This window comes from Falco biarmicus, chromosome 5 (genome assembly GCF_023638135.1).
Source record: "Falco biarmicus isolate bFalBia1 chromosome 5, bFalBia1.pri, whole genome shotgun sequence".
Classification (NCBI taxonomy): Eukaryota; Metazoa; Chordata; class Aves; order Falconiformes; family Falconidae; genus Falco; species Falco biarmicus.
In genome coordinates this window covers 57,843,959-57,866,427 of record NC_079292.1, presented here as the reverse complement: position 1 = coordinate 57,866,427, position 22,469 = coordinate 57,843,959, and the positions used below count along the sequence as shown (strand labels likewise).

General features: G+C 51.6%; 3 protein-coding genes across 3 annotated transcripts; 1 reads left to right on the top strand and 2 right to left on the bottom strand.

The window, feature by feature from the left end:
* Positions 1-168: 168 nt before the first annotated feature.
* Positions 169-3,930, bottom strand: C5H22orf23 (chromosome 5 C22orf23 homolog). The gene is made up of 6 exons (XM_056340554.1): positions 3,750-3,930; positions 3,341-3,403; positions 2,772-2,957; positions 2,166-2,300; positions 909-1,009; positions 169-612 (listed from the first exon to the last, which is right to left on the bottom strand). The coding sequence occupies exons 1-6, from the start codon at positions 3,928-3,930 to the stop codon at positions 508-510; spliced, it is 771 nt and encodes a 256-aa protein (XP_056196529.1). The 3' UTR covers positions 169-507.
* Positions 3,931-3,953: 23 nt separating this feature from the next.
* Positions 3,954-8,121, top strand: POLR2F (RNA polymerase II, I and III subunit F). The gene is made up of 5 exons (XM_056340553.1): positions 3,954-4,052; positions 4,206-4,275; positions 4,458-4,588; positions 6,193-6,264; positions 7,929-8,121. Exons 1-5 carry the CDS (start codon positions 4,033-4,035, stop codon positions 8,017-8,019), a joined length of 384 nt encoding a protein of 127 aa, XP_056196528.1. The 5' UTR covers positions 3,954-4,032; the 3' UTR covers positions 8,020-8,121.
* Positions 8,122-11,297: 3,176 nt separating this feature from the next.
* Positions 11,298-22,206, bottom strand: SOX10 (SRY-box transcription factor 10). Its single transcript, XM_056341619.1, has 4 exons — positions 22,006-22,206; positions 20,391-20,849; positions 14,196-14,461; positions 11,298-13,793 (listed from the first exon to the last, which is right to left on the bottom strand). Exons 2-4 carry the CDS (start codon positions 20,798-20,800, stop codon positions 13,084-13,086), a joined length of 1,386 nt encoding a protein of 461 aa, XP_056197594.1. The 5' UTR covers positions 20,801-20,849; positions 22,006-22,206; the 3' UTR covers positions 11,298-13,083.
* Between the last annotated feature and the right edge of the window lie 263 nt (positions 22,207-22,469).

Below are 22,469 nucleotides of genomic sequence, written 5' to 3'. Positions count from 1 at the left end.
CAGCAATGCCAGAGGCTTGTGTTTGTGCAAGGCTGTGCAGCTGCATCTTCCTCCATGCTGTTTGCCAGTACAGCCATTCCCAGAGTTTCGGGGACAGGAGTGGGCCACAGATGTGGGTGGCAACGTGCACATTAGCATCGTGCTGCCATGAGAAACCTGCACCTCTGGTGGATGGAAAGGAGTGATGTTTTTATTGATGGGTTGCTGTGCTCTGAGGTATTGCATAGGCATAAGGAGGCTCTGCTTTGTCATGTTTTGGTACTCGCTGCTGTGTGTTTTCCGCTCTTCAATATCATTGAGCAAGAAGGGATCCAGTGCATGGGCAGGATTTTAGAACAGCTTTCTTGTGTCACCAGTTATGCACAAACTGCTCCTGCCTTCTGGTTTTAGGCAACAGGTGGTGCTACCCTACTCCAGGCGCAGGCACAGACCAGCCCTTGAGATTCAAATGCCAACAGTCTAGGAAGAAGAGGTGGGAACAAATTGCACTTGTGTTTTTCCCTTGGCCTAGTTGTAGGGATCAGATTTTTTCCCACCAGGGAAGTCTTTTGCCATGATCTCTCTCATTTCCTCACTTCTCTTCTTGTCAATGATCTCCATCTCACGCATTTTCTGCAAAGTACAAAGGGGAAGGGCTAAGCAGGGAGAAAGTTGGCAGCTTTTTTTTTTCTTCTTTTGCCAATTTCAAGAACAAAGGTTCTATTTTCCCAATTAATTACAGGTAGAGATGGAAACAAAGGCTGAAAACGTCTATCCCCATTCCCCAAATTCACACCTGTCCTATGCCATGAAGGGAAAGAGTTCTCTGCCCCCTTCCCCGCTCGGGTATCAGAGAAGACCCTGCTTTAAGGGCTCTGACACTAGGGGTTCCCTCCATGTACTGTACAGCCAGTGCTGCCCTTGCGTACCTGTGAGATTTCAGTGAGGACAATCGTTTGATACTTCTTGCCCTGTCCTAGAGCTTCCATGTCTGCCAGGAATTCCCTCCTCTCCTGAACTTCATTCACCACTGACAGATAAGAGAAAACACCATGGAAACAGAATTCAGCCAAAAGGCAAGAAAATATGTTTCTGTCTAGATCTGAACCACCAATCTCCTAGCTCTGCTTAAACAGCAGTCTTGCCAGGAGAAGGGTGATAATCTGCTGTTACACTCATCTTGTGTGTGTCATCAAAATACCTCAGCAGTCCCTTACACAATGGGAAATGTTCCCCCCGCCCATCTCCTTACTGCTTCCCATCTTGCAGGAGCAGGAACTTTCTAGGGGTTTTTGTACAGACAGTTCTCTGTTGCTTGTGGGCAATTTAACCAGTCTGTGGATGGAGGCAGAACCTGCTTAAAGCTGTTGTTCATTAGCTGACATGCATCACCCAGTGACTGCAACTATCTCCGCTCCCAGGACCAGCAAAGGCACAGAACATTAGCTGCTGCTTTGCAGTACAGACGTGCAGCCAGCTGGTCCAAATCTTGCCACGGTACTACGTACATGGGTATTTCAAATGTGTCAAGGGCAACACTCAGCTTGCAACAAGTTTTAGAGGATACAAAGCATGCGTGAAGCCAGCCACACTGGCAGCAGTGACCAAAGCACCCCTTCTGTACACATTATTCTAGCGTTGTCCATCTTTGTGCTGCCTTGGCTAGCAAAGGGCAGGCTGGGGTGTACATACACATTGAAGATTCAAGCACAGAGAGCTATTAGGCAGGGTTTTGCCACCCCAGAATACTCTGCAAGCCGAAGTCCATCACTGCTTAAAATTCTGCTCGACATTCAAGCTTTGCTAGCTTAACTGCTATGAACTTGGAGTGAAAGAAAACAGCCCAAACCATGGTCAGACTGGCAAGTGGCCTAGTATGTTGAGTTATGCTGGCTGGAAAAAGGTCTCACAGTACCTGGGCTTCCTGCCCAGGTCACCCTGTGTGTCCCTAGGGTATTCCCCTGCCAGCAGAGTTCATTTTGTGTAGGCAGCCCAGAGAGCTTGAATCTGCCAGCAAACGTCTGGAGTATAAGCTCTGCAGGGGTGGCTGGATCACAGTGTCACAGCAGCATGTCCTTTCTCTTGGAAATGGCTTTGTGGCAACACAGCCTGCCACACCAGCCCTCAGAGGGAGCCAGCTTCCCAGGCTTCCCGCCTGCCTTCCTCCAGGCTACATAAAGACTTACATTCTTCAAACCGGTCAGGCTCAGGTATCTCCTCTTCCTTTGTTTGAACTAGCATCTGCTTCACGTTGTGCTCCACCACATCCTTCCCTGTCGCTAAGATGTTTTGTAGTCTTTGCTTCTCCTTTTCCAAATCTCCTGTGAATGCCAGGGGGAAAAAAAATTATCAGCCTGTCTCGTCAGGGAGGAGCCTGGCCACACTACTTCTCTGCTAATGACGCAGAAGAAGTGTTACGTTAACGACAGCTCATCCCCAGACTGAACTGTGCAAGCACCACACAGGCATACAGAGCCAACCAAACTGACATCAGTGTTCTGATTTCAGTTTATAAACAAGAAAATGACATAGAGCTCCCTTCTTACGCAAGGACTGTGTGAGTCCCTATTGCCTGTCACCCTCCCAGCCAGCGGGCAGAAGTCAGTGAGCACTTTCAGTATATGTTCCCTCAGAGATCCATTTTCAAAGCATCTTTGAAGACAGAAAGCGTGAAGATGAAGAGCAACTAAGATAATGCCTGCTGCTGCTGAGATTGCAGGCAGGGGATGGACAGAAGGGGAGGAGAGGGACCGGCAGCATCATTTATTTATTAGAAATGTTTGCTGACTTACGCCTCGCCTGGGGCTTGAATTTCTCTCGGGTGTAGGCATCTCCTGCCTGGCAGACCTTGGCAGGTCGGAGATGTGGTTTAGCTGAAAGCTTGCTTGGCTGACAAACTGGCGGGGAGAAAGCAGGCGCTGCAGGCACTGGCTCCTTGCTGGATGTGGGGTGGCACTGGAGGGGCAGGGTATCTCCTCCTGGAGAACAAACCAAAAATAATGGTAAGTCAGACAGAGAGAAGCCTGGATGGATGGCCCCATGCCACCACCAGCAGAAGACCTGCCTGTTGATCCACCGTAGCAATGCAAGCGAAGACCCCAGGGTGTCACAGATGTCTCACCTGGGTTGTTGGTATGCGCTGACACGAGACTCTGGTTCAAGTCACACCATTACATCTTGTTCCCTGAATGACCCTGGGGGACACCTTGTCCCGTACATCCATGCGTTGTCAGCAGCAGCCGTGCTGCTGTTTTAAAGCCCTTGCCCGTCCAAGCAGGCAATGGGCGAACGCCCCTGTCTCAAGGTGAGCAGCAAAGGCTCTTCACCAGCACAGCAGCGGGCAGCGAAGGCTGTCACTCACGTTTCACACAGTCCATCAGGTATCGCCTCTGGAAACACGTCAGCTTTGATTCCTCCATCATCGCTGAAAAACATGACGTGTGGGTGCAGATGGCAGCCCGAGGGGGCTCCTGCAGCAGCGGGGACGCGCCGGGGAGCCTGCCCCGGGGCCATCCCCCCCTCACAACCCAAACCCAAAGGGGAAGACGCCGGCTTAGGAGACTCAAGCCGGGGCCGGGCCCGCCCGGTGGCCCCGCTCCCGCCCGGGGGTGCCGCGGTGGGACGCTTCATTTCGCGGGGGGGGCGGGAGGGCTCCTCCGTGCAGCAGCCGCCGCAGGGGCGGGCCGGGCCGGGTCCCGGCGCTCGGGCGGAGCGCGGGGCACGGGGAGGCCGAGCAGCCGGGCCAGGCCCCTGTCCCGCTGCGCCGTTACCTCTCAGCAGCTCCCGGGTCCCCGGGCTGTACCGGGCTGGCCCGGCAGCGCGCCCGCCGCCGCCTCCCCCCGCCGAGCTCCCGCCGGGCCCGCCCGCCGCGGGCGCTGCCGTCTCCATAGCGACGAGCGACGCCCCGGGGGGGAACGCAGGCGCGGAGCGCGGGGCAGCGCGGCGTCGCATTGCCCCGGCAACGGCGCCAACGGGGCACTTCCGGCAGCGTCACGGCGAGAACCCGGAAGTGGTTCCTACTTCCGCCGGGCCGGAAGGCAGTGGGGAAGCAACATGTCTGACAACGAGGACAAGTGAGAGCGGGGTTGGGCGGGGGTGGGAAGGGGAGGCGAGGCGAGGTGGCGGCGTATCTCGCCCCGGGCGGTCGGGTCGGGTCGGGGGCGCCCGTGGCGGGGGCGGCGCGGCCCGGCCCGGCCCGGCCCGTGACGTGCGTGACCCTCCCGCAGCTTCGATGGGGATGACTTCGACGATGTGGAGGAGGATGAGGGCCTGGAGGACCTGGAGAACGCGGAGGAGGTGAGTGCCCCGCGGGCCGCCGCGCCGGCCGGCCCAGGCAGGCTCTGCCGGTACTGCGGGCCTGCGCCGTGGCCTGGGCAAGGTGGTCGCAGGGGCTGGGGAGGCCTCAGGGGCTCTCCCAGCGCCACGGGGCCTCGGTGGTGGGTGCAGCTGAGCTCTAACGTTGCTCTGCTTTCCCCCAGGAGGGACAGGAGAATGTGGAAATCCTCCCCTCTGGAGAGCGGCAGCAGGCAAACCAGAAGCGGATCACTACCCCTTACATGACTAAATATGAGCGAGCCAGAGTCCTGGGCACTCGTGCCCTCCAGATAGCGTGAGTATTTCACTCTGTATCCTGAGTGTTGTCACAGCTTTACCTCCCTTCCCAGTAAAAGCTGCTTTTCTCTTTCTTTAAAAACTTCTGGATCTCATGTAATCTGTTACATGACTGCTGAGCTTGTAGACCACCATCGTGGTCAACACTGAAGCACAGGACCATGGAGCTCTTGGTTGCATGTGGAGTCCCTGTATCACTCCTTGGCTGAGACTGTGGTACTCATGTCTAGAGATGGGAGCATTCAGCAATTGCAATGAACTTTCCTCGGTCACAGGCAAAATGAGTAAGGAATGTGACAAGCCGGTTCTGGTTTCTGCCTTTCATAAGGGAGCCAGTGTGGGCTGGAAAGGTCAGAACTGGTTTGTAGAAGCCATGTAGGAGGGAGGGATGCTCCAGAACGTATTCACTTGATACTGCAGGGCTGTAGGAATTGGGAATGGAGTAACCAACCCGAAATCTGTTTTAAGTGCAGTTGCATTGTGGCAAGCTGTAAGGTTTTTTTTTTAAGTATTTGGAATAGTAAGGCCTCATTTATAATAGGTAATAACATTTAAATCCGTTTTTAAAATGCTGTTAAGGCTGGCTGCTCTCAACTTCATCCATTGATTTACCTGTCTAGACTTGTTTTAATAATACATATTAAAAAGCTCTGCACTTTTTGAAAAACTGCTTTATGAGCAAGGTTATTATGCTTATGGCAAGATTTGTCTGAAAGCACATCTGAGCTTCATTTTGGTTATATCCACCCTCAGAATGATGCCTGTCCTCTACATCATTTAGAAGGTGGTTATCAGATTTTTCCTTAATCATCGCTTTGCCAAGCTGTTCTTTCCACAGTCTTCACTCCATGAAGCTATTTTGTGCACATTCTTTCAGCTGGTGGAAGGCCAGAAAAATGGGGGAGACAAGATGGGCCTGTGCCAGGCCTTTAATCCAAAACACTGGCGCCTGGTTCTGCTTCACCTACATATTCTGCCTTCAGTGCTGAACCTAGGCCAGCAGCAGCCCCCAGTGGCCTTATCCACACATAACTTGAACTTTCTTTGCTGCTGCTGTCTAATGGGCAGATAGCATTTTCCATATTTGCTGTGCTATTGCAACCCTCTGCAAAACGCTTGATTTTTTTTCTTCCTAGAGGTAGAGTGTATTGTAAATCCAGCACCATGCTTTCCCCCAGACGAAGCCTGGAAGATGTGAGCAAATGAGAACATAACAGATGTGCTGGAGTTGTAGGAGGTGTGCTCATTTTACAGTGTTTCCACCCTCTTTATTGGATTAATTTTAGGACCACTCTTTTCCTCACATCTAAGTACAGCAGAGGGTGACTAGAAAGTTGTGGATCTGACCAGCCGTTGAACACCAGCTGGTCAGCACAGGCTGAATGATGGGACAAGAAGAATATTCAAGTAAAAACTCAGTCAGTAACCACCTGGGGGAATTTTCTTCCTGAATTGCGTAAGAGAGCAAACCAAATTAGGAAGGTGGTGTCCCACTTCCTACTTCACTGGCCTTTGTCCACATTACATAAGTAGGCACATGCTTAGTTGTCCCTCTTCCCTCTCTGTGCGTTCATTCAAGTGATCGTTGATGTTCTGTCCCAGGATGTGTGCCCCTGTGATGGTGGAGCTGGAAGGAGAGACAGACCCCTTGCTGATAGCCATGAAGGAGCTCAAGTAAGTCCCAGACTTTGGTGGTGACCATATTGATTTCCATAAAGCCAGCGGTCCTCTCTTCATCCCAGCATTTAGAAACTTATCCCAAGACAAGCTTGTCTTGATAACAGTGAGTGCTATCATTCATTACCTTCCCCTTTTTCACCTCGGGACTTCTCCACAGCAGCTCTCTCCCATCCGAGTTGCTCATGCAAAGTACTGATGATTAGGAGTGCTCTGACCTCATTTACTTTGGAGTCCAAGTATTGCTTATTTCTGTGATGAAAATCCAAGGTCCTCATCTTTCTGGATAAGTTTAATTCCCTGAGTGGAATTGATTCAAAGCAGCTAACTGAACAGACCTGTGTTCAAATGAAGTGCTGGCAAAAAATAAAATAAGGGTCAGGCTGGTGGTGTGGAGAACCTGTTAAGAATGTTATTTTCCTGCACCCTTGCACACTTGGCTTATTGTGCTTGTGGGAGGATACCTCCCCTGCTTACAGAAAGATAAAGAAATCCTTTCTGACTGTAGCAGAGGCAGCTTTTGGATGACCACTTAACAGACCTACCTTTTCACAGCAGAGCTCCTTGCTGGCCCACAGTGTGCCTGTGTGGTCAGTGACCTACACCACATGCAGCTATCCTTCAAGCAGAGCAGCTGGACACCGTTACTGATTAAATCCCTTTTCTTGAACTGAATTGTCCTGCTCCCCCAGTTTCAAGTGCATTCCAGTTGTTCTTGCAGATTTTGTATCTGTTACGTTTCCCTTTATCATTGCCAGAAGCTTCTTAAGTCATATTCCTGTCAGATCTCCAAGCTCTGAGTTGCTTCTGGTCACTGAGCATGAGCTCTAGAAAGTAAGTCAGGGTGTGACAAAGTATAGTGGCATCCTGTGCTGTGCCAAAATTCAGTTGTAATTCTGGGCCTGAGGGAGCTGCTTTGCTGCTAGAAAAACAATGGCCCTGAATGTGATCATTGAAGAAGCTGTATTACTTTTCAAGTCTGATATGGTTGGAACCTGATGCCCTGGTTAGATTCCAGACTGTCTGATTACATTCTGCTGACTTAAATCTACTTCCGTTAAGTTAAACTGTGTTCAGCATTTTCTTGCTTTCTGATTGGGAGCGCTGTTAGCAGATGCTGTACTCCATCCCAGCTGTGCTGGGTTTTGATACCTGAATAGTTCCTATTTCATGTATTCTTCTTAAAAGGTAACTGATGCTCTCAGGGTGCAAAATACTCTGTAAATACCAGTTTGGTGTGAAGGTTCTCAGAATTATGCCACTTCCATAGTGTCTCGTGGGGAAAAATCTTCCATCAAACAAAAGGTGGATTTGTTCAAGTCCCTTGATTATTTTTTCCCCCTATGTCTGTTAGATGCTTGGTGTTGCCTTATAGTGGGTTCAGATCACAGGGCTCAATTCCTGCAGTAGCAACAGAGGGCTGGCCTTCTGTAGGTCTTTGTTGTTTCCAGTCTAAGGGTACTGAGCACTTTGCACCTACAAGAGAGAGAGGTTGTTGGGACTTCCCTCTACTATGTAATACCAAATAACTGGTGCTACACAGATCTCTGTTTCACCTGATGCTCAGTGGCTTCAGTACGCTCACCTCAGTTCCCATTGCCTGCTGCAGCGGTATAGCGAAGGCTGTGGCATTTCTGTTCACCTCTCTGTCCTCCCTTCAGAGCACGCAAGATCCCCATAATCATCCGTCGTTACCTGCCAGATGGGAGCTATGAAGACTGGGGTGTGGATGAGTTAATTATCACAGACTGATCAGCTTCCAGCCATTGTTTGGTTCTTTCCTTCTTGAGAGATGTTTCTATTTTTGTTTATATTTGTGTAAATAAATTATAAACCTCCCCATTTTAAGTTAAATGTCGTTTGTTTTGTTTTTTTCCTCTCATCTTCTCTTTCATCTCACTCCTACATCCCCCAGACTTTCTTCTCTCTACCAGCTTGGTTGTTCTTTCTTTCAGTGTTGTGGGCTGTATTAGTAAGATTAGGGAGCCAAATGCTGTGCTTTTCTTGCAGCTTTTTTTCACCTGTGAAGGTCCTGCCTTTTAGCTCCGCTAAAGACTGCCCTAACTACTTCCTCCTCCTCCTCCTCCAGCATGGCTCCTTCCTGGTTATAGGATTGATAGCCAGTTAAACTCCTGCTGTACAAAAATGCTTTTGCAGGTATTTTGGCTTCAGAAAGACTCCAGCCCTCCACCCCATCCCTTCTTAAAACAGAAGTGCTGAGACACCTCCATTGCTTCCCCCTAGACAGTTGGGCCTTTGTGCCCTGAGCAGGTTGCTGTGGAAACCCCCAATTTCCTCTCTGGCTGTGGGGCTTCTCAGGAGTATCGTAGAGCAGCTCTCATCAAATCACCTATTGTTTCTCTGCTGCTGCTGCTTATCAGAAGTGGGGATCCCCTTTCAGTGGCACTGCCCCAGCCGGAAGCGCAGTTGCTACTTGCAGTCCCACCAGCTCAGCAGTTGTAGGTTGTTGCCACATTTGCTCCTTGTACAGCTGCTCGCTGACACACAGTGGAACTGATGGTCCTGGGTGTGTGGGTGCTCTCCAGCCATCTCCGTTGTACATGTTCTGGTGGTTCTTATGGTGGCACAATAGTAGTTAAATCCTAGAGTTCTTTTAATCTGTGACGTGATGAAAGATCAGCTGGTTTTCCCCTTCAGGTACCTGCACTCGGGCCTCTGATGTGCAGGAAGGTTACATGCTCAAGTCAGTAGTTGGGTGGATGAATTACAACCTGCAGGGGCTTCTAGCCAGCCGCTACATAGTTTACCTAGTTTTCATTTCTTGATCTGTGTGCTCCAAGGTTCTTGCTCTGTATGAGGAAGATCTGAGCTCTTACACAGAATGCAGAGTCTTTCTCAATTATTTTATTAAAAACTGCGCTCAGAATGTTTGTTTTCTTTTTTTAAAGAGAAGAAGGGGGAAGGTGCACCTCACTTGTAGTTTCTGCATTATGTTAGTTTTTATGCTGATCCAGGAAGAATATTTCCAACTAGTTTGTGTTAAGGCTTGTGCTTATATATAAAGCATGCATTCTCCATGCTGTATGTGTGGTTAGTGCCTGCATGTGAGTATCCATGTCCCAAAGGCAGTTTACATCCACCTGCCTGGGAACTTGGCTCATATAACCAACCATGAATATCATTCTGTTACTGCTCCTTGTAAAAGCACCAGTCCATCCTTCCTGTGTTGGTGTGCACAGGAGAGGGTGGGTTTGGAGGTGATAATGCAAGAGCTGAATGGGTCCCTGGGCAAAATGACAGGTCAAAAGGAATGTGGAGATGCTTGCAGGTGTGGGAAGGGGGTTGATGGTGAGGGACACAAATGCTTCCTGGTGTAGGCCACCCTTACCAAGAAAAGGTTAATTTGCAGCACTGAGGCCTTCAGCCTTCTTCCCCCACCCTCCATGGAATCCTTTAATCACGTTGGTGCGGTGAAATTTCAGCCCTGAAATGGTGCCTTTGTGTAACCGTTTTGGCGTCAGCCATGGAGCTCGGGGGTCGTTTTCTTGTCCTTTTTTTTTTTTTTTTTTTTAAATGGCTTCTTTGTTCCCTCCCCTCCCCAGCCTTGCATCTGTATCAGATACGATTAAAGGGATAGGGAAGGATGCCGATTAAAGGGATAGGGAAGGATGCCGGGCCAGCTCCCGCTAGGCTGCAGGAGGAGCAGTTAACCCCTGTGTTACCAGCAGCATTCTCAGTCCTGTCTTAGTTGTGAGGACCCTCCTAGATGAGACAAGGCATTGTCTTCCACTAGAGAATGGTTCAGGCAGAGCCCACTCCCTTTCTTAATTGGCTTTTTGCAGAGCTGGAGAAGGGTACTTATGCGCAGTTAAGAACTTTCTTTTCCTGCTGTTCTGTTCATCCATACCGTGTCCCTTCTGTCTCCCAACCCTATGATCAGCTCTCCTATCCCTAACTCCACCATGGCTTCTCTTCTTCCCCACACATGCTCGTGACCTGCTCAGCAGTGCAGTAGTTTCTGAACTCTTCCCACAGCCTGTAGTTTGGGATAGAGATTTCTCCTCCCCTCCAGTGAATGACCACAGTCCTATTTTGCACAGAGCTCTTTAGCTGGCATCATCATTGTTAGATCCATTAAGCCATTCTGCTGCTGATGTTCTTGGCCCTATACAGGACTTCATCCAAACAGTGCTATGAGTTTCAAAAAACCTTTGAACATGTTCCACAGTTCTTGGATGTCCTGCTTTCTCTACTCACCCATAAAGCATTTAGTGAACACACACTCACTGGATGGATCACATGTGTCAGCACTGAAACCCTTTGGAATCAATTTGTAATTGTTATGAAGAGTCCATGTGTTAATTGGGATCCTACCTTGCTACCATTGGCCTTGAGAGATGAGACCAATATCTGCTGTACATTTTCTTTCCAAATACATTCATTTAGCCTCCCAGGACCTGACTACACCCAGGATGTCTTCTTCCAACAAGTAAGAAAGTCTATACAACTATTGCTGAATATACTCCCTGTGTGTGTTTGTATTTACATTCTTGCTTGTTGAAGGCAAGATGCCAGGGGGTTGAGTTTCTACAGGGAGACTAATGGTTGCTTCCAAAATACACAAGTTTGTGTATGTGGAGAAGGTTTTTTTTGAAGGAATGTCATCTGCTACCTGGTGATGAGGAACCAAGACAAGAAGCCCCATGCTTCTATTCTGGAGAGCATTAACAATCACACTAAGAAATTCTTGGGTGAAGCATGTACAAAACAGTGCTCCTCTTAACTGCATGTGCTGAAGCTTAGCTGGAGATCAGAAATCAGTGTTACTACATTTTGCACTGAAGAAATGACTGGAGCTGGGGTGTGAACAGAAGATGAGTTTCATCTGCCTCAAGGAGTCTGGTAATCCAGTCGGAGTTCTGCCTGTGGTTTTTTTTATGACAGGCAGAGAAAGGCTGTGCACAGGATCTGTGTGGTGTTGGTGTGACCCATCATACACTGACTGGGGGAAAAAACAAAGACCTGCAGGGAAGAGGTCAAAAAAACCCAGACACGTGAAAATGAAACTGTTAAGGTTATTATTCCATATGTTTAATGCAGAGTTAATGGTGCTAGGACAGCATAGAGATCAAGGAAAGGGGGGTGGGGGAGGAAGGTGCTACTTGCATAAATAAGGGGACAGGGCTGGAAGAGGTTACATGCGTACAAGGAGCAAACATTCTACGTGATCTTTTCAGACACCACAAGGATAAGTCATCCATAGCTAAGGGAGGCAGGAAGGGCATCTGGCAGTCATATCAGCAGAGGGATATAGCGGCACCGATCACAGTCCACGTTTGGTCGAAGTATTTTATCTTTCTAGACTGGAATATCCATTGGAAGGTCCCACAACATGTTTCTGCGATCAATTGCCAGGAGTCATCTTTTCCTGCAACAACTTTTGTGCCAGTTCACTCCCTGGCATGACAAACTGCCCCAGTCCTGGAAGTGATAAAGGAGAAGTAAGCAGACTGTCCTCAGGCATTGGGTTGAAAAAAGGAGGTTGATCTGACTGCAAGAGGTTGTCGCTTCCAGTTTGAAACCCAAAGAGGAAAACAAATTCCTTTGCACCTAAATAGGCTTCTTTTTTTTTTTTTTTTTTTTTACACTTATCCGAAATTGGGTCCATATGTACCTTGGTTAAAGCCGCAGGAGTATCTTTCCATCCTCAATGTAGATAGGAGGGAGGTGTTGACTGACTGGAAGACATGATGAACGGACGAGCAGGGATGCACACCCCATCAGCCTGAGTTTGGAGTGGGGTTTCAAAGAGAGTATTGGAATCAACTCGGGGTGTCAGCAGGTGCATAGTAGCTTTCTTGGTGCCTCTTCATTTCAGGCAGGCACAGACAGACATGGAAGAGGGAAGGACCAAGTTTGCTCAGAGGTTGTTTTGGGTACTGAAGAAATTAGAAAAGACTGAGATGCCAGAAATGCCAGACATAAGTGAACAATATAGAGTAACTGTAAGAAAGAAGGATTCACCCACAGCACCTTAATGATTCACTGGTTCTTCCCCACCTCTCCTGCACCTCCATACGTGAACAGGCATGCGCACACAGGCTGTGATATGAGTAACGCTTAAGACCAACAGTGCGGTTCCTGCGTCGTACGTGTTGTTCAGGCAAGCCTTAAAATTTCCACGTGGGAAAGACTGTGGGATTAAACAGAGACAGGATGAAGAGAAGAGGCGGGGAGAAAAGCTAGGATGCAGCTGTGGAAATCAGCAGGTAAGCAAGTGTAGGTTGGTCTTCCAACAGGGTTCAAGATTCATGCATGTGTGAATCTTAGGTGGGACTGCTGCATGATGCTGATAGCAAGGAAGCCGGCCATGCCATCCTCCCTACTGCTTCTCCCATAAAGTGTTCACCAAGGCTGAGCAATCACCCTTCACCCGCAGCAGGTGACAAAGTGCTGGCCATTGTGGCCTGTTGGAAACACTTGCTAACTCCCTGGAGCAGTTTGGGAAGGAGAAGGAAAGGATAGTCTCTCTCATCATACAGTCCAGGGTGTGCACAACGAAACCCACCACAGACCAGTCACTCCATGTCTAGAATCCTCCTCATCTAGAAAGCCAATAAGGTGTTGCAAGCCAGTCGTGTGGCCTGCATGAAATTGGTAAAGGGCGAAAGGACGAAAAACCTTCCTCTAGGCGGGTGAGCCAGCGATAGCCAGGGTCAAGAAAGGCACTTCTGTATGCTCAGTGGGTTCTGGTGGCTGCGTGGCACTGAGTGACCTTGGAGTTCGGAGGCTCTTCTGCCTGTGCTGATTCTTCGGAGCCTTTCCATCGCTGCTTCGGTCACTGTTCCCCATTCCCTACGGTCTGGAGAGAGTCGTGTACACGGGCTGTTCCCAATGTGTGGGACTATGGGACTGTGGCACAGAGGGTGCAGGGTCAGAGATGGCAGTGTAAAGGGGACGCTGGGAAGGTCCCATATAGGAAAAGGCAGAGTAGAGGCCAGAGGCTTGGGTGGAATGGCTGTAGTAGGGTCCCGAGGGCTGGTGGTCTGGGTAGTCAAACTGTGGCCTGGAGATGGAGGGGAAGGCCGAACCGTAATGGGGCAGACTCAGGGATGTGTAAGCTATCTGGGAGGTGGAGGGCTGGTCAGTGTAATGACCTCCAGGGGCAGACCCCTCCGTTTTCACCTGGGCCTTGGAGTCCACCACTGATGAGGTGGCAGTGGACAAGGAGACTCCATGCTGCTTGGAGATCCAGGCAGAGTGTCCGCTGGCTGCGGCCAGGGCGCTCCCGAGGCCGTAGCTGGCAGCTGCCGCGTAGCCCCCAACATGGCCTGGGTGGCCGGCGTGTCCGTTGGGCGGCAGGTATTGGTCAAATTCATTGACATCAAAGGTCTCCATGTTGGACATCACTTCATGGCTGATCTCCCCGATGTCCACATTGCCAAAGTCAATGTGTGGCTTTCCCCCTTCCCCCAGGGAACGCCCTTCTCGTTTGGAGTCGGCTTTGCCTGCCTGCAGCTCGGTCTTAGGGGTGGTAGGAGGTGTGGGGGGCCCGTGGCTCTGACCTGCAATGTGAAAAACATTTTGAGGAGGAAAGAGAGTGAAGAGATGAGTTACCACTTTATGCCTGGCTTTATACACAGCCCAGCTCTGCTCCTCCCAGTGTGACAGCAACTGTCTGGCTGGAGACTTCAGTGGAGGGGAGAAAGAAATAGCTAGCCAAAACCAAACCTTTTTATATCATCTTGTGGAAAAAGGGAAGAGTGCAGTGATACCTTGCTTGACAAGGAATGCAAGTGCCTGTCAAACTCAGGCACGTCCCTATACCACCGACTCCAGCAGAGTTTGTTGGGTCACGAGCAAGGTGTGAGCCACACCACTGAGGCTTTCACTGTGATGCCTTGTCTTTTTTGAGCCTCCAAGTTGGCTGCAACCTGTCAGTAGGTTCATGGAGACCTGGGACTCACCTGAGGAGTGTTCTGGATGACCATCCGACATGGGCGACCCTTCACCAGGATGCCTGTGGTCCAGGTGGGTGTTCTTGTAGTGGGCCTGGATGGCAGCAGCCCCGCCAGCCTCCCCCTCCACCTGACCTTCACCCTCGCCCTGTGTGGCCTTGCCATTTTTCCGCCGGCGGGGCTGGTACTTATAATCAGGATGGTCCTTCTTGTGCTGCATCCTCAGCCGCTCTGCCTCTTCAATAAAGGGCCGTTTGTCACTTTCATTCAACAGCCTGCAGAGGCCAAGGTGGCAAAGAAGAGAAGAGGGGAAGGAGAGGGGCAGGTACATCAGAAAAAAAATGCACCTGTACAGAACATTGTGGGACACAGGGTGTAAATCCATATGGCAGGGTGTTGCACCATTGAAGGCATTTCCCAGAACAAGGAGAGCTTGCAAGTGTTTCAGTGGAGACAGTGATGTTTTTGTCCTCCTTGCGAACTGTTAAGCCCTGACACTGGCACTGGTTGGTGTCAGTGCTGGGTCCCCCTTCTCCAGCTGCCTGGTGCTTCTCACCTCAGTAATTTCAACGCCCTTTCTTACATTGCCATGTAAAATAAGGCTGGACAAGCTGCTTTCAAAGGCTCTAGGCAAATTAAGGTCAATTGGGATCATCCTTCAGACTGAAGCAGTGTGACACAGCCTTGCTACCTGTAGTGCTGCCTCCTGCATGTCTCTTGCTCTTCCCCAGACTATTAATTCCAGTTTAACTTCCCACCCTTCCATAGGCTCTGCTCCAGGCTTGAGGCTCTACTGAGCACAAATGGCAGCAACTGGTGTTAGCTCCACAGTACCTATGTTGCTGCATGGAGCTTGCTGGGCCTTTATGCACCTTGCAAGATCCGAGAAGGGGATTAAATAAAATATCAAAGGGAGGGAAACCGTGTGTTCTGCTGTTTCTGGAGCTCCTGCTCATGTTAGACATGGATAATGCAAAAGGCTGAAGCACAAAGGATGAGACCTGCTTGAACTTAGCTGAGCAGTTGTAAAAAAATTAGCTGCTATGTTGCTACCCTTGTAGAAATAGATGAGCTTTGATCTCTGGATGAAAGGCACTGCAGAAATGTAAGCTCCTCCTCTGTATTCCTGCCAGATCATGGGCTGCTCTAGTTAAGATAGGCTTTCTGAGAAAGTGGTGTAGTGTGCGGGCAGGATGGCTCACAGCATTGCTCAAGCCTTTAGCAGTGTCTCAGCTGGAAGCACTTCAGTTTCATTTTATGATTTTTACCCTCAAATATTCTTGTGACTCAAGGTCATCCTGCTTCCAGCCAGAAACCAGTGCTCTCAGAAGGGACCAGTCTTCCCATGACTTGCAACTCCAAACAGCCATTAGAAATGGCAGGGCTCCCAAACGGCAAAAAATATTCCATTTAGGAGATGTCCATGCCTTTTTCTCCCCAGCAAAAGAACTACCTGGGGATGGGGCTGTGTCAGCACCTCAGAACCCCTGAAGCCCTCAGCAATGAAATGCGACCAACTCTGTGAACCTATAGGCTCTGAGGAAGATACAAAGGCCTGAACAGGCCTGAAAAACTGAAGACAAAGAGGAGGCATGGCTCAAGGAGCACACAGATAATTCTGGTGGGGAATCATAGGAGTTGCCAGCAAGTAATGTGTTGGTTCCTAAGCATTCCCTTTCCCCCAGCTCTTTGTGCATCCCCTTGGCGGGCAGCCAGAAGGTGTATGGCATGGGCTGGAGCCCGTTACAGTGCTGACCTGGGCTCACTCCAGGCAGCCTGAGCAGGTCACGGCCGCACACCACATTCCTCCACTGCCTTAATCCTGGAGATTAAAGCAACTGACCCACCATGAATCCAACACCAGCTTTCCTGTCTCCCTCCCACCACCATACACCATGCTCACACATCCTGGAGGGCTCTAATCCCTCAGCCTGTGCCGCTCCAGACAGTCCTCCAAGGGGACTTCAGGGACATCATGTCCAAGCCTTGTAGTCATTGTGGACTGGAAGGTGACCTTGCCTTGGCAAAACCCTCATCTTTGCAGAATGCCTCATCTCCACGGGAGGTGGAGAATAGAGGCAAAACCTGCAGCCTTGCAACCTGGGACTCTTCACTACATGGCAGCCGTGCTCTGGTGTCCCTGCATTCCCAACTCAGGTGATGCTAAATCTAATAAGATGCTGTGGCTGGGAATGAAAGATTTCTTTCTGTGCGGGCACCTCTTGGAGCAAGAGGGCTGTAGGCTGCACAACCAGATTTGATCTGCAGAGCAGGCTGCATGGCAAGCTCAGAGCAGAGCCTCCTCCAATGGAGACCAAAGATCGGCCTGATGGATCCATCTTGTGGATGGGGTGAACCAGAGCCACTCAAGGCGATGCAGGAGTCAGATCCCTGCCCTCTGAGTTATGCCCAAGTGCCTCACCTCCTCTCCCCTTGACAGCAGCCCACGGGCAGTGCCACCAGCAGGACAGCAGTGAATCCACTCCCCATGGCTTAGTGTTCTCCTTTCCAAGGCTGCTTGCTCCCTCCTCCCTCCCTCTGGGATCAGAGCTCAAAATCGGCTTTAGCAAAGTGAAACTGGTGCAAGCAGGCAAAGGCCAGGAGATTTGGGGGGATTTGGATTTCACTTGCTTCCTGCCCTCCCCCTCCTGCCCCCCATGCTCCCCAGGCCATAATGCAAAGGAATCTTGCACGGGCAGAGAAGTTATGGATCACAGAGCAAAGCCCTTCATGGGGTTTAACCAAGCCCTCGCCACCCTCCCCAACACCGAATGCTCACCCTCCAAGCTGAGGGGACAGGGGCAAACATCTAGTGCCCCACTCTGGGAGGAGAAAGAAGAGCCAAAATCTTTCTGCCCACCTGTGGCAGCCCCCCCTCCAGCTGCCTGGCAGCGCACCGCGCTGCGTGCCAGTGGCTCGATGGCCAGAGGCCTGACCCTGGGACGGAACTCAGCTGCTGATGAGTCAGTGGAGTGATGGGGATGGTCACTGGGGCTGATGCAAGGCAACGGCTGGCTGGGAGCAAAAAGCAACTGGGTGGGCTTTCCTATACATGCACGGCACCAGATTTGGTGGGCATGACCCTATAGCCTGGGTGCTGCCACCCCCGTGCAAAGATCCCTCCATCGGGTCCCCTCGCTCCTCCCTACCGAGCCTTCCGCACCTTCTTCCCATGCCTTACTTGTTTCTGGCCCCGGAGGTGGTGCTGGCTGGCATTTTGGCTGAGAGTCATGCCGACATTTTCAGCAGCCAGCCTCCATTTGAAAGCCGCTCCTTGTCCCACCCCGGGAAAGAAAAGCAGCCAAGGCAAGATTTCACAACCGTCAAGCACAGAAACCCTCCCTTCTTCTTCTTTTTTAGTACATTCAGTTCATCGACTGCACCCCTCACACCCCCCAAGTGGGTACAGCCGGGGAGGTGGATAGGGCTGTAATCCCCCCGGCGCTGCACTTGGGGCCGGGTGGGTAGTGCAGCCATCAGGGCACGTCCTGCAGCCCTTCCCAGCGAGGGCTGGGGCCCGTGGCGGGCACAGCGGTGGCACGGAGCTGGAGCAAAGGCCAGGCTTAAAAAGAAAGCCTGGGCCATTGCAACCTGTTTTGCAGAGGCATGTGGGATGGCACTGGGGTTATCGCTCAGTCTGCTAGCTGCCTTTCAAGGTTTCCCAGCCTCTGCCATCCCCACCCAGTGCCGATCACTGGGGACGTGCTTGATTTAATGGTGGTCTGCAGGCAGTCTGCATGCTTACCAGCACTTGACTCTCTGCCTAGCATGCCCTTGCCCTTTACCTGGATAAGCTCAGAGCAGCCCACGTGGAAATATAAGCCATCCACGTTTTCCAAAGCTGTAGGGTTGGGGTGGCCACCTTGTAATGGCAGGGATATGTGAACAGCCAGGGCCCTTTGCAGGGACCCTTGTCAGATGTCCAAGACTAAGCCGTACAGAGCAAAACATGGCTGCTCTCAGTGGTACCGGTGCATAGGAGCTTTACCTTTGGGATAGCGTAGATGAAGGTGGTGGGAACCTCAGTGGATGAAGACCCAGCCGTACCATGACTAGAAGGTGAGGCTCAGGGCTACTATCCAGGTAACCTTTGGGCCACCACCCCTGGAATTTTGTGGGCTGATGTTTCTCCCCAGCCTCACAGAAAGACACATGCACGTGGTCCTACCCAGGCCAGACACTGACTGCATCCATAACCCAGCTTACTCTGCTGTATGGTCCCTGTAGGGATTGACATGGCCCAGAGAGCTGTGGCCTGCACTAGGGACACTCGGAGAGGAGACATGTTCAAGCAAAGCAGCCAGGTGGCAAACCCAGCAGCACGCAACAACCCTAGGCCTCATCCTGCAAGCTTCTACACCTGACCACGTGGTGCCCTAAGAAACAGCCAGGGACCTTGTCCATCGTCCAGTGGCAGCATCCCCCTGCTCTGAGTCCTATGCAGTCAGTGGCAGGAGCCATGCCCTGGGAACAGGGAGGCAGCGGGGTGTGTGAAAGCGGTCACAGGCCAGGGGCTGTGTCTCCCTGTGCTCTGAATGCACTATGTATGGAGGATTTCACTGCTCTGCTATATTTTCAGGGGAAATGCAGTGTCCAGAGGGAGGCTGTTGCTCTAAAATCTGGCAATATTTTGCAATAACCAAATGATACTTTGAAGTAAAACTTTGGGAACAAAAAAGGTGGGTTACCCCCCCCACATACACCTCTTCCAGCACAGCTTCACAGTCCAGAGGCTGGCAGCAGAGCCCCAGGTGGGAGGAAGTGCTGTGGTAAAGGAAGGGAAGGCAGTGGGGAACAAAGCGGGGAAGCGCATCAGATGAGGTATCTGCAGTTGCCCTGCCTTCAGCATTCCAAAGAAATCCCTTTCTTGGGCTTACACTAAACACTGACAGGTGGGGGTAAGCAGGCTGATGCAGCAAAGGGAGAAACTAATGGTCAAAGGCTCTGTTCCTTGTGAGCAAGGAGGTTTGAAGCCAGGAGGAGCCCGCTGCTGGAAAGGGTGTGTTTTACTTCTGCTTGGAAAAATGTCTCTTGGCCCACCCAAGGTTGAGGTCTTCCTCCACTAAATGCTGCCAGGCCAGGAGAGAGAAAAAGAGGGGCTGTTTGCCTGATGCTTGGTTTGTGTTGGTTAGTGCAAGGCGAGGCAGAGGATCCTGGGGACTTGTGGCAGAAGGTTGATGTGGTTATCAGCAGAGACCGTCAGATGGGAAAGAAGTGGCATGGCCAGCCTGACACACTTGGCTTGGGCACAACACCTCTCTGCACACCTATGGGCCAGCTGCAATCGATCAGGGCAGCCTGTGGGTCTGCTGGAGGAAGGAGGAGCTGGTTGGGGAGGGTATATAAAGGACCCAGGGATCTGCACAAATCCAAAATTATAATGGGCGCAAGAAACTGGTGGGGCCAGAGAAGGAGCGTTTGTATGCTGGCGAGAAGGGAGGGCATCTCTCTGGGTGCAAAGGGAGATGGGGCTGGTCTGAGCCAACATGTTGCAAGAGAGACTGCTAAGCTGGGACTGTTGCAGGTCTCTTCCTTTCTGCTAAGCCTCAGCCCTACTTTCTAGCAGGGTCTGTCCTTTCCATCTCACTGAAACTGCATGGCCTGCCAAAACTGGGACCATCCTGGGAAGGATGGGTGTGGGGCTCTGACCAGCTGCCTCCCTTCCCCTGACCTTCCTTCCTGGCCATAACTTGGTTTTCCACTTGCTCTCTGGCACTGTGTGGACAATAACCCCTGTGTCCTGTCCCAGCACTGGGACCCGAGTTCAAACAGGCTTGAGGTAGCCACCAGTGAGTTAAGTTGGATGGGACTCAGCCTGGCTCCTGCTAGTGCATAACTTGGCCCAAAAGAAAAGGTGAGCCAAGAAAACAAGATTTCTCCTGGCAGTCAGGCAGGAGAGGACCAGGACAAGGGTGTCCTGATCAGGAACAACAGGGGAAGTTAGTGGGAAACGTGTGGAAAGGGCTGCCACCCAGGATGGAGGTAAGCTCTGCTGAGGAAGCCTTCACTACATCAAACCACCACTCTTGCCCCAGTCACTGACTGTGCCTCCTGCAAGGGGGCTCCCCGCAGGGAAGGAATTCCCCTCAAGGGACACCCCTTCCATCCCGCTAAGTCTCCGTCCTTCCATGTGACCGCACAGTCCTCTCCAGGACACTTCCAGACCTCAGCCCTTGCGTTCCCTCTCCACCCGTCTGCTCTTACCTCCAGAGCTTCCCCAAGGTCTTACTGAGCTCAGCATTGTGGAGGTGTGGGTACTGGTCAGCCAGTTTCCTCCGGGCAGCCTGTGCCCAGACCATGAAGGCATTCATGGGTCGCTTGACATGGGGTTTGCTCTTGTTACTTCCATTGACCCGGACAGGCATGGGTACCAGCGTCCAGTCATAGCCGCTCAGCACCTGGCTGACAGCCTCGCGGATGCACACCGGGAACTTGTCGTCGTCTGCCTCCGAGTCTTGCTGTTCCTTCTTGACCTTCCCCATCTCCCCATTCCCGGAGCTGGTGAGGTGCGGGGAGTTGTCCGCCACCATGGAGGGTCCTGGCGAGAGGCAGTGGTGGTCTTCAGAGCCCACTGGGCTCATCTCCACTTCCGAAAGGTCTTGGTCATCAGCCATTGTTACTCTCGAGCCCTTTTTCTCTTCCTTCTTGGTGTCCTTCTTCTCACTGGGGAGGGGAGGGAGGAAGACAAAAACAAAGGAAAGAAAGGAAAGAGGGGGAAAGAGAGAAAAGGAGACGCAACCACCAAATCTGAAGGGGGCTCCAAGGTCTCTGAAGAGCTGACCACGAGACAGGGGCCGCTCAATAAAAGCGCAAGCAAAGCAATAGCCATGCACACCACAAAACCCGTGATCTGTGGGGGTGGGGATGGGTCGGGGCCCCTGATTAATTGGGATATTTCTCCTTATCTCTGCAATCGTCTGGAGATGACATGTGCAGAGGGGCCTGCGGCAAGAGGGATAAGGGGGGTTGGGGACCTGAAAGGCGAGAGGCATGGACTGTCCTGTCTGGGCGCAGATCCCCACAGGGAGCGGGATGGAGAGGATGGCCGCAAAACTTGTGTGGGGAAGCGCCCCTCTCTTTCGAAGATGTGTGGTGAAATGCCAGCGCGGTGCCCAGGGGCAGGCGTGGGAGGGGGAGCACTGGCACCATATCGATAAATCAGAAGGGACCTATATTCCAGCTACCGGGGAAGCTGAGCGAGCACCGCTGGGCGGGGACCGAGCCTGGGCCCCGGTTTCGCACCTGGAGACCCTGATCCCAGCTGTTAGGAAGTGCCTCTGCAGGGACACCCCATCCCTCACCCTCCTCTCGTAGCTCATAAAGCAAATATTTAAAATACATCTACACACGCACACCTATTTATGTGTCTGTATGCATATACATATTCACATTCATATATATATATAGATAGATACAAACAGAAACCAAGTTTAACTTTGAGAGAAGCCAAGGCTTTGGGCTGCCTGCGCCACGCACTCCTCCTCTCTCCTTCTGTCTGCAGTCATCTCTACAAGCCCCTGCTGCCGTGCAGCAGTTCCCCCCTTGGAGAAAGAAGCACTCTAAAAATAACGGCCTTGCCATCCCCCCCATCCAGCAATAAAAAAAGGAAGAAAGAAATAAAAACAAAAAAAGTGATAGAAAAGTATGCCTCTGGCTTAGCTGAAAGAGAGCCAGTGCAAAGCAAGGGCTGCTATCCCTCCAGTTTCAGAGGACCACACGGATGCTCACAGGGGTAATTAAGAAAAGTAAAAGAAAGTAGAGGGAAAAGCATGAGCAAATGTGTGCGCGTGTGTGAGCGAGCTTAGGTAGGAAAACTTACGTTGCTGGCCAGTGTGCCGGGCAGATCCTGTGAGGGCTGTGATTTGTATCCCAGTAGCCCCCCGTTCCCCCTGCCAGCCCCAGCGGCGTCAGGGCGTGCGGTGCAGTGCGGGGAGGCTCTCAGGCGAGTGCCATTCCTAGAGGGAGGCTTGGTTTTTACTAATACCCCGGCTGGATGTCTCTAGCTGGCTTTGCTGCTTAGCACCGGGGGAGGGAAGGGCGGAAGGTGGAGCCAAGCACTCCTCGGAGCCAGAATACGGCCGGTCAGGGACAGCGGGGAGGGGACGCAGGCAGCCCCCCACCCCACCTCAGCTGCCGGCACGTTCCCCGCTTTCCCCTGGTGCCAGCTTCTTCACAAGAGCTGCCAGCTGTGGGCTGCTCTTGGCGGCATGGCCACCCCAGAGACGGTGCTGGAGGAATCACCCCCAGTGGGGTTGTGGTGGTGGGGTGCTGGAAGGGGTCTGG

Coding starts and splice junctions, on each gene's coding strand:
- C5H22orf23 (XM_056340554.1), bottom strand. CDS start 3,930: ATGCGACGCCGCGCTGCCCCGCGCTCCGCGCCTGCGTTCCCCCCCGGG. Junction 2,958..3,340: donor CCTGATGGACTGTGTGAAAC/GTGAGTGACAGC, acceptor TTTGTTCTCCAG/GAGGAGATACCCTGCCCCTC. Junction 2,301..2,771: donor ATTCAAGCCCCAGGCGAGGC/GTAAGTCAGCAA, acceptor TGGCATTCACAG/GAGATTTGGAAAAGGAGAAG.
- POLR2F (XM_056340553.1), top strand. CDS start 4,033: ATGTCTGACAACGAGGACAA. Junction 4,053..4,205: donor ATGTCTGACAACGAGGACAA/GTGAGAGCGGGG, acceptor ACCCTCCCGCAG/CTTCGATGGGGATGACTTCG. Junction 4,276..4,457: donor ACCTGGAGAACGCGGAGGAG/GTGAGTGCCCCG, acceptor GCTTTCCCCCAG/GAGGGACAGGAGAATGTGGA.
- SOX10 (XM_056341619.1), bottom strand. CDS start 20,800: ATGGCTGATGACCAAGACCTTTCGGAAGTGGAGATGAGCCCAGTGGGC. Junction 14,462..20,390: donor ACCTTGGGGAAGCTCTGGAG/GTAAGAGCAGAC, acceptor TGGCCTCTGCAG/GCTGTTGAATGAAAGTGACA. Junction 13,794..14,195: donor TCATCCAGAACACTCCTCAG/GTGAGTCCCAGG, acceptor TTCACATTGCAG/GTCAGAGCCACGGGCCCCCC.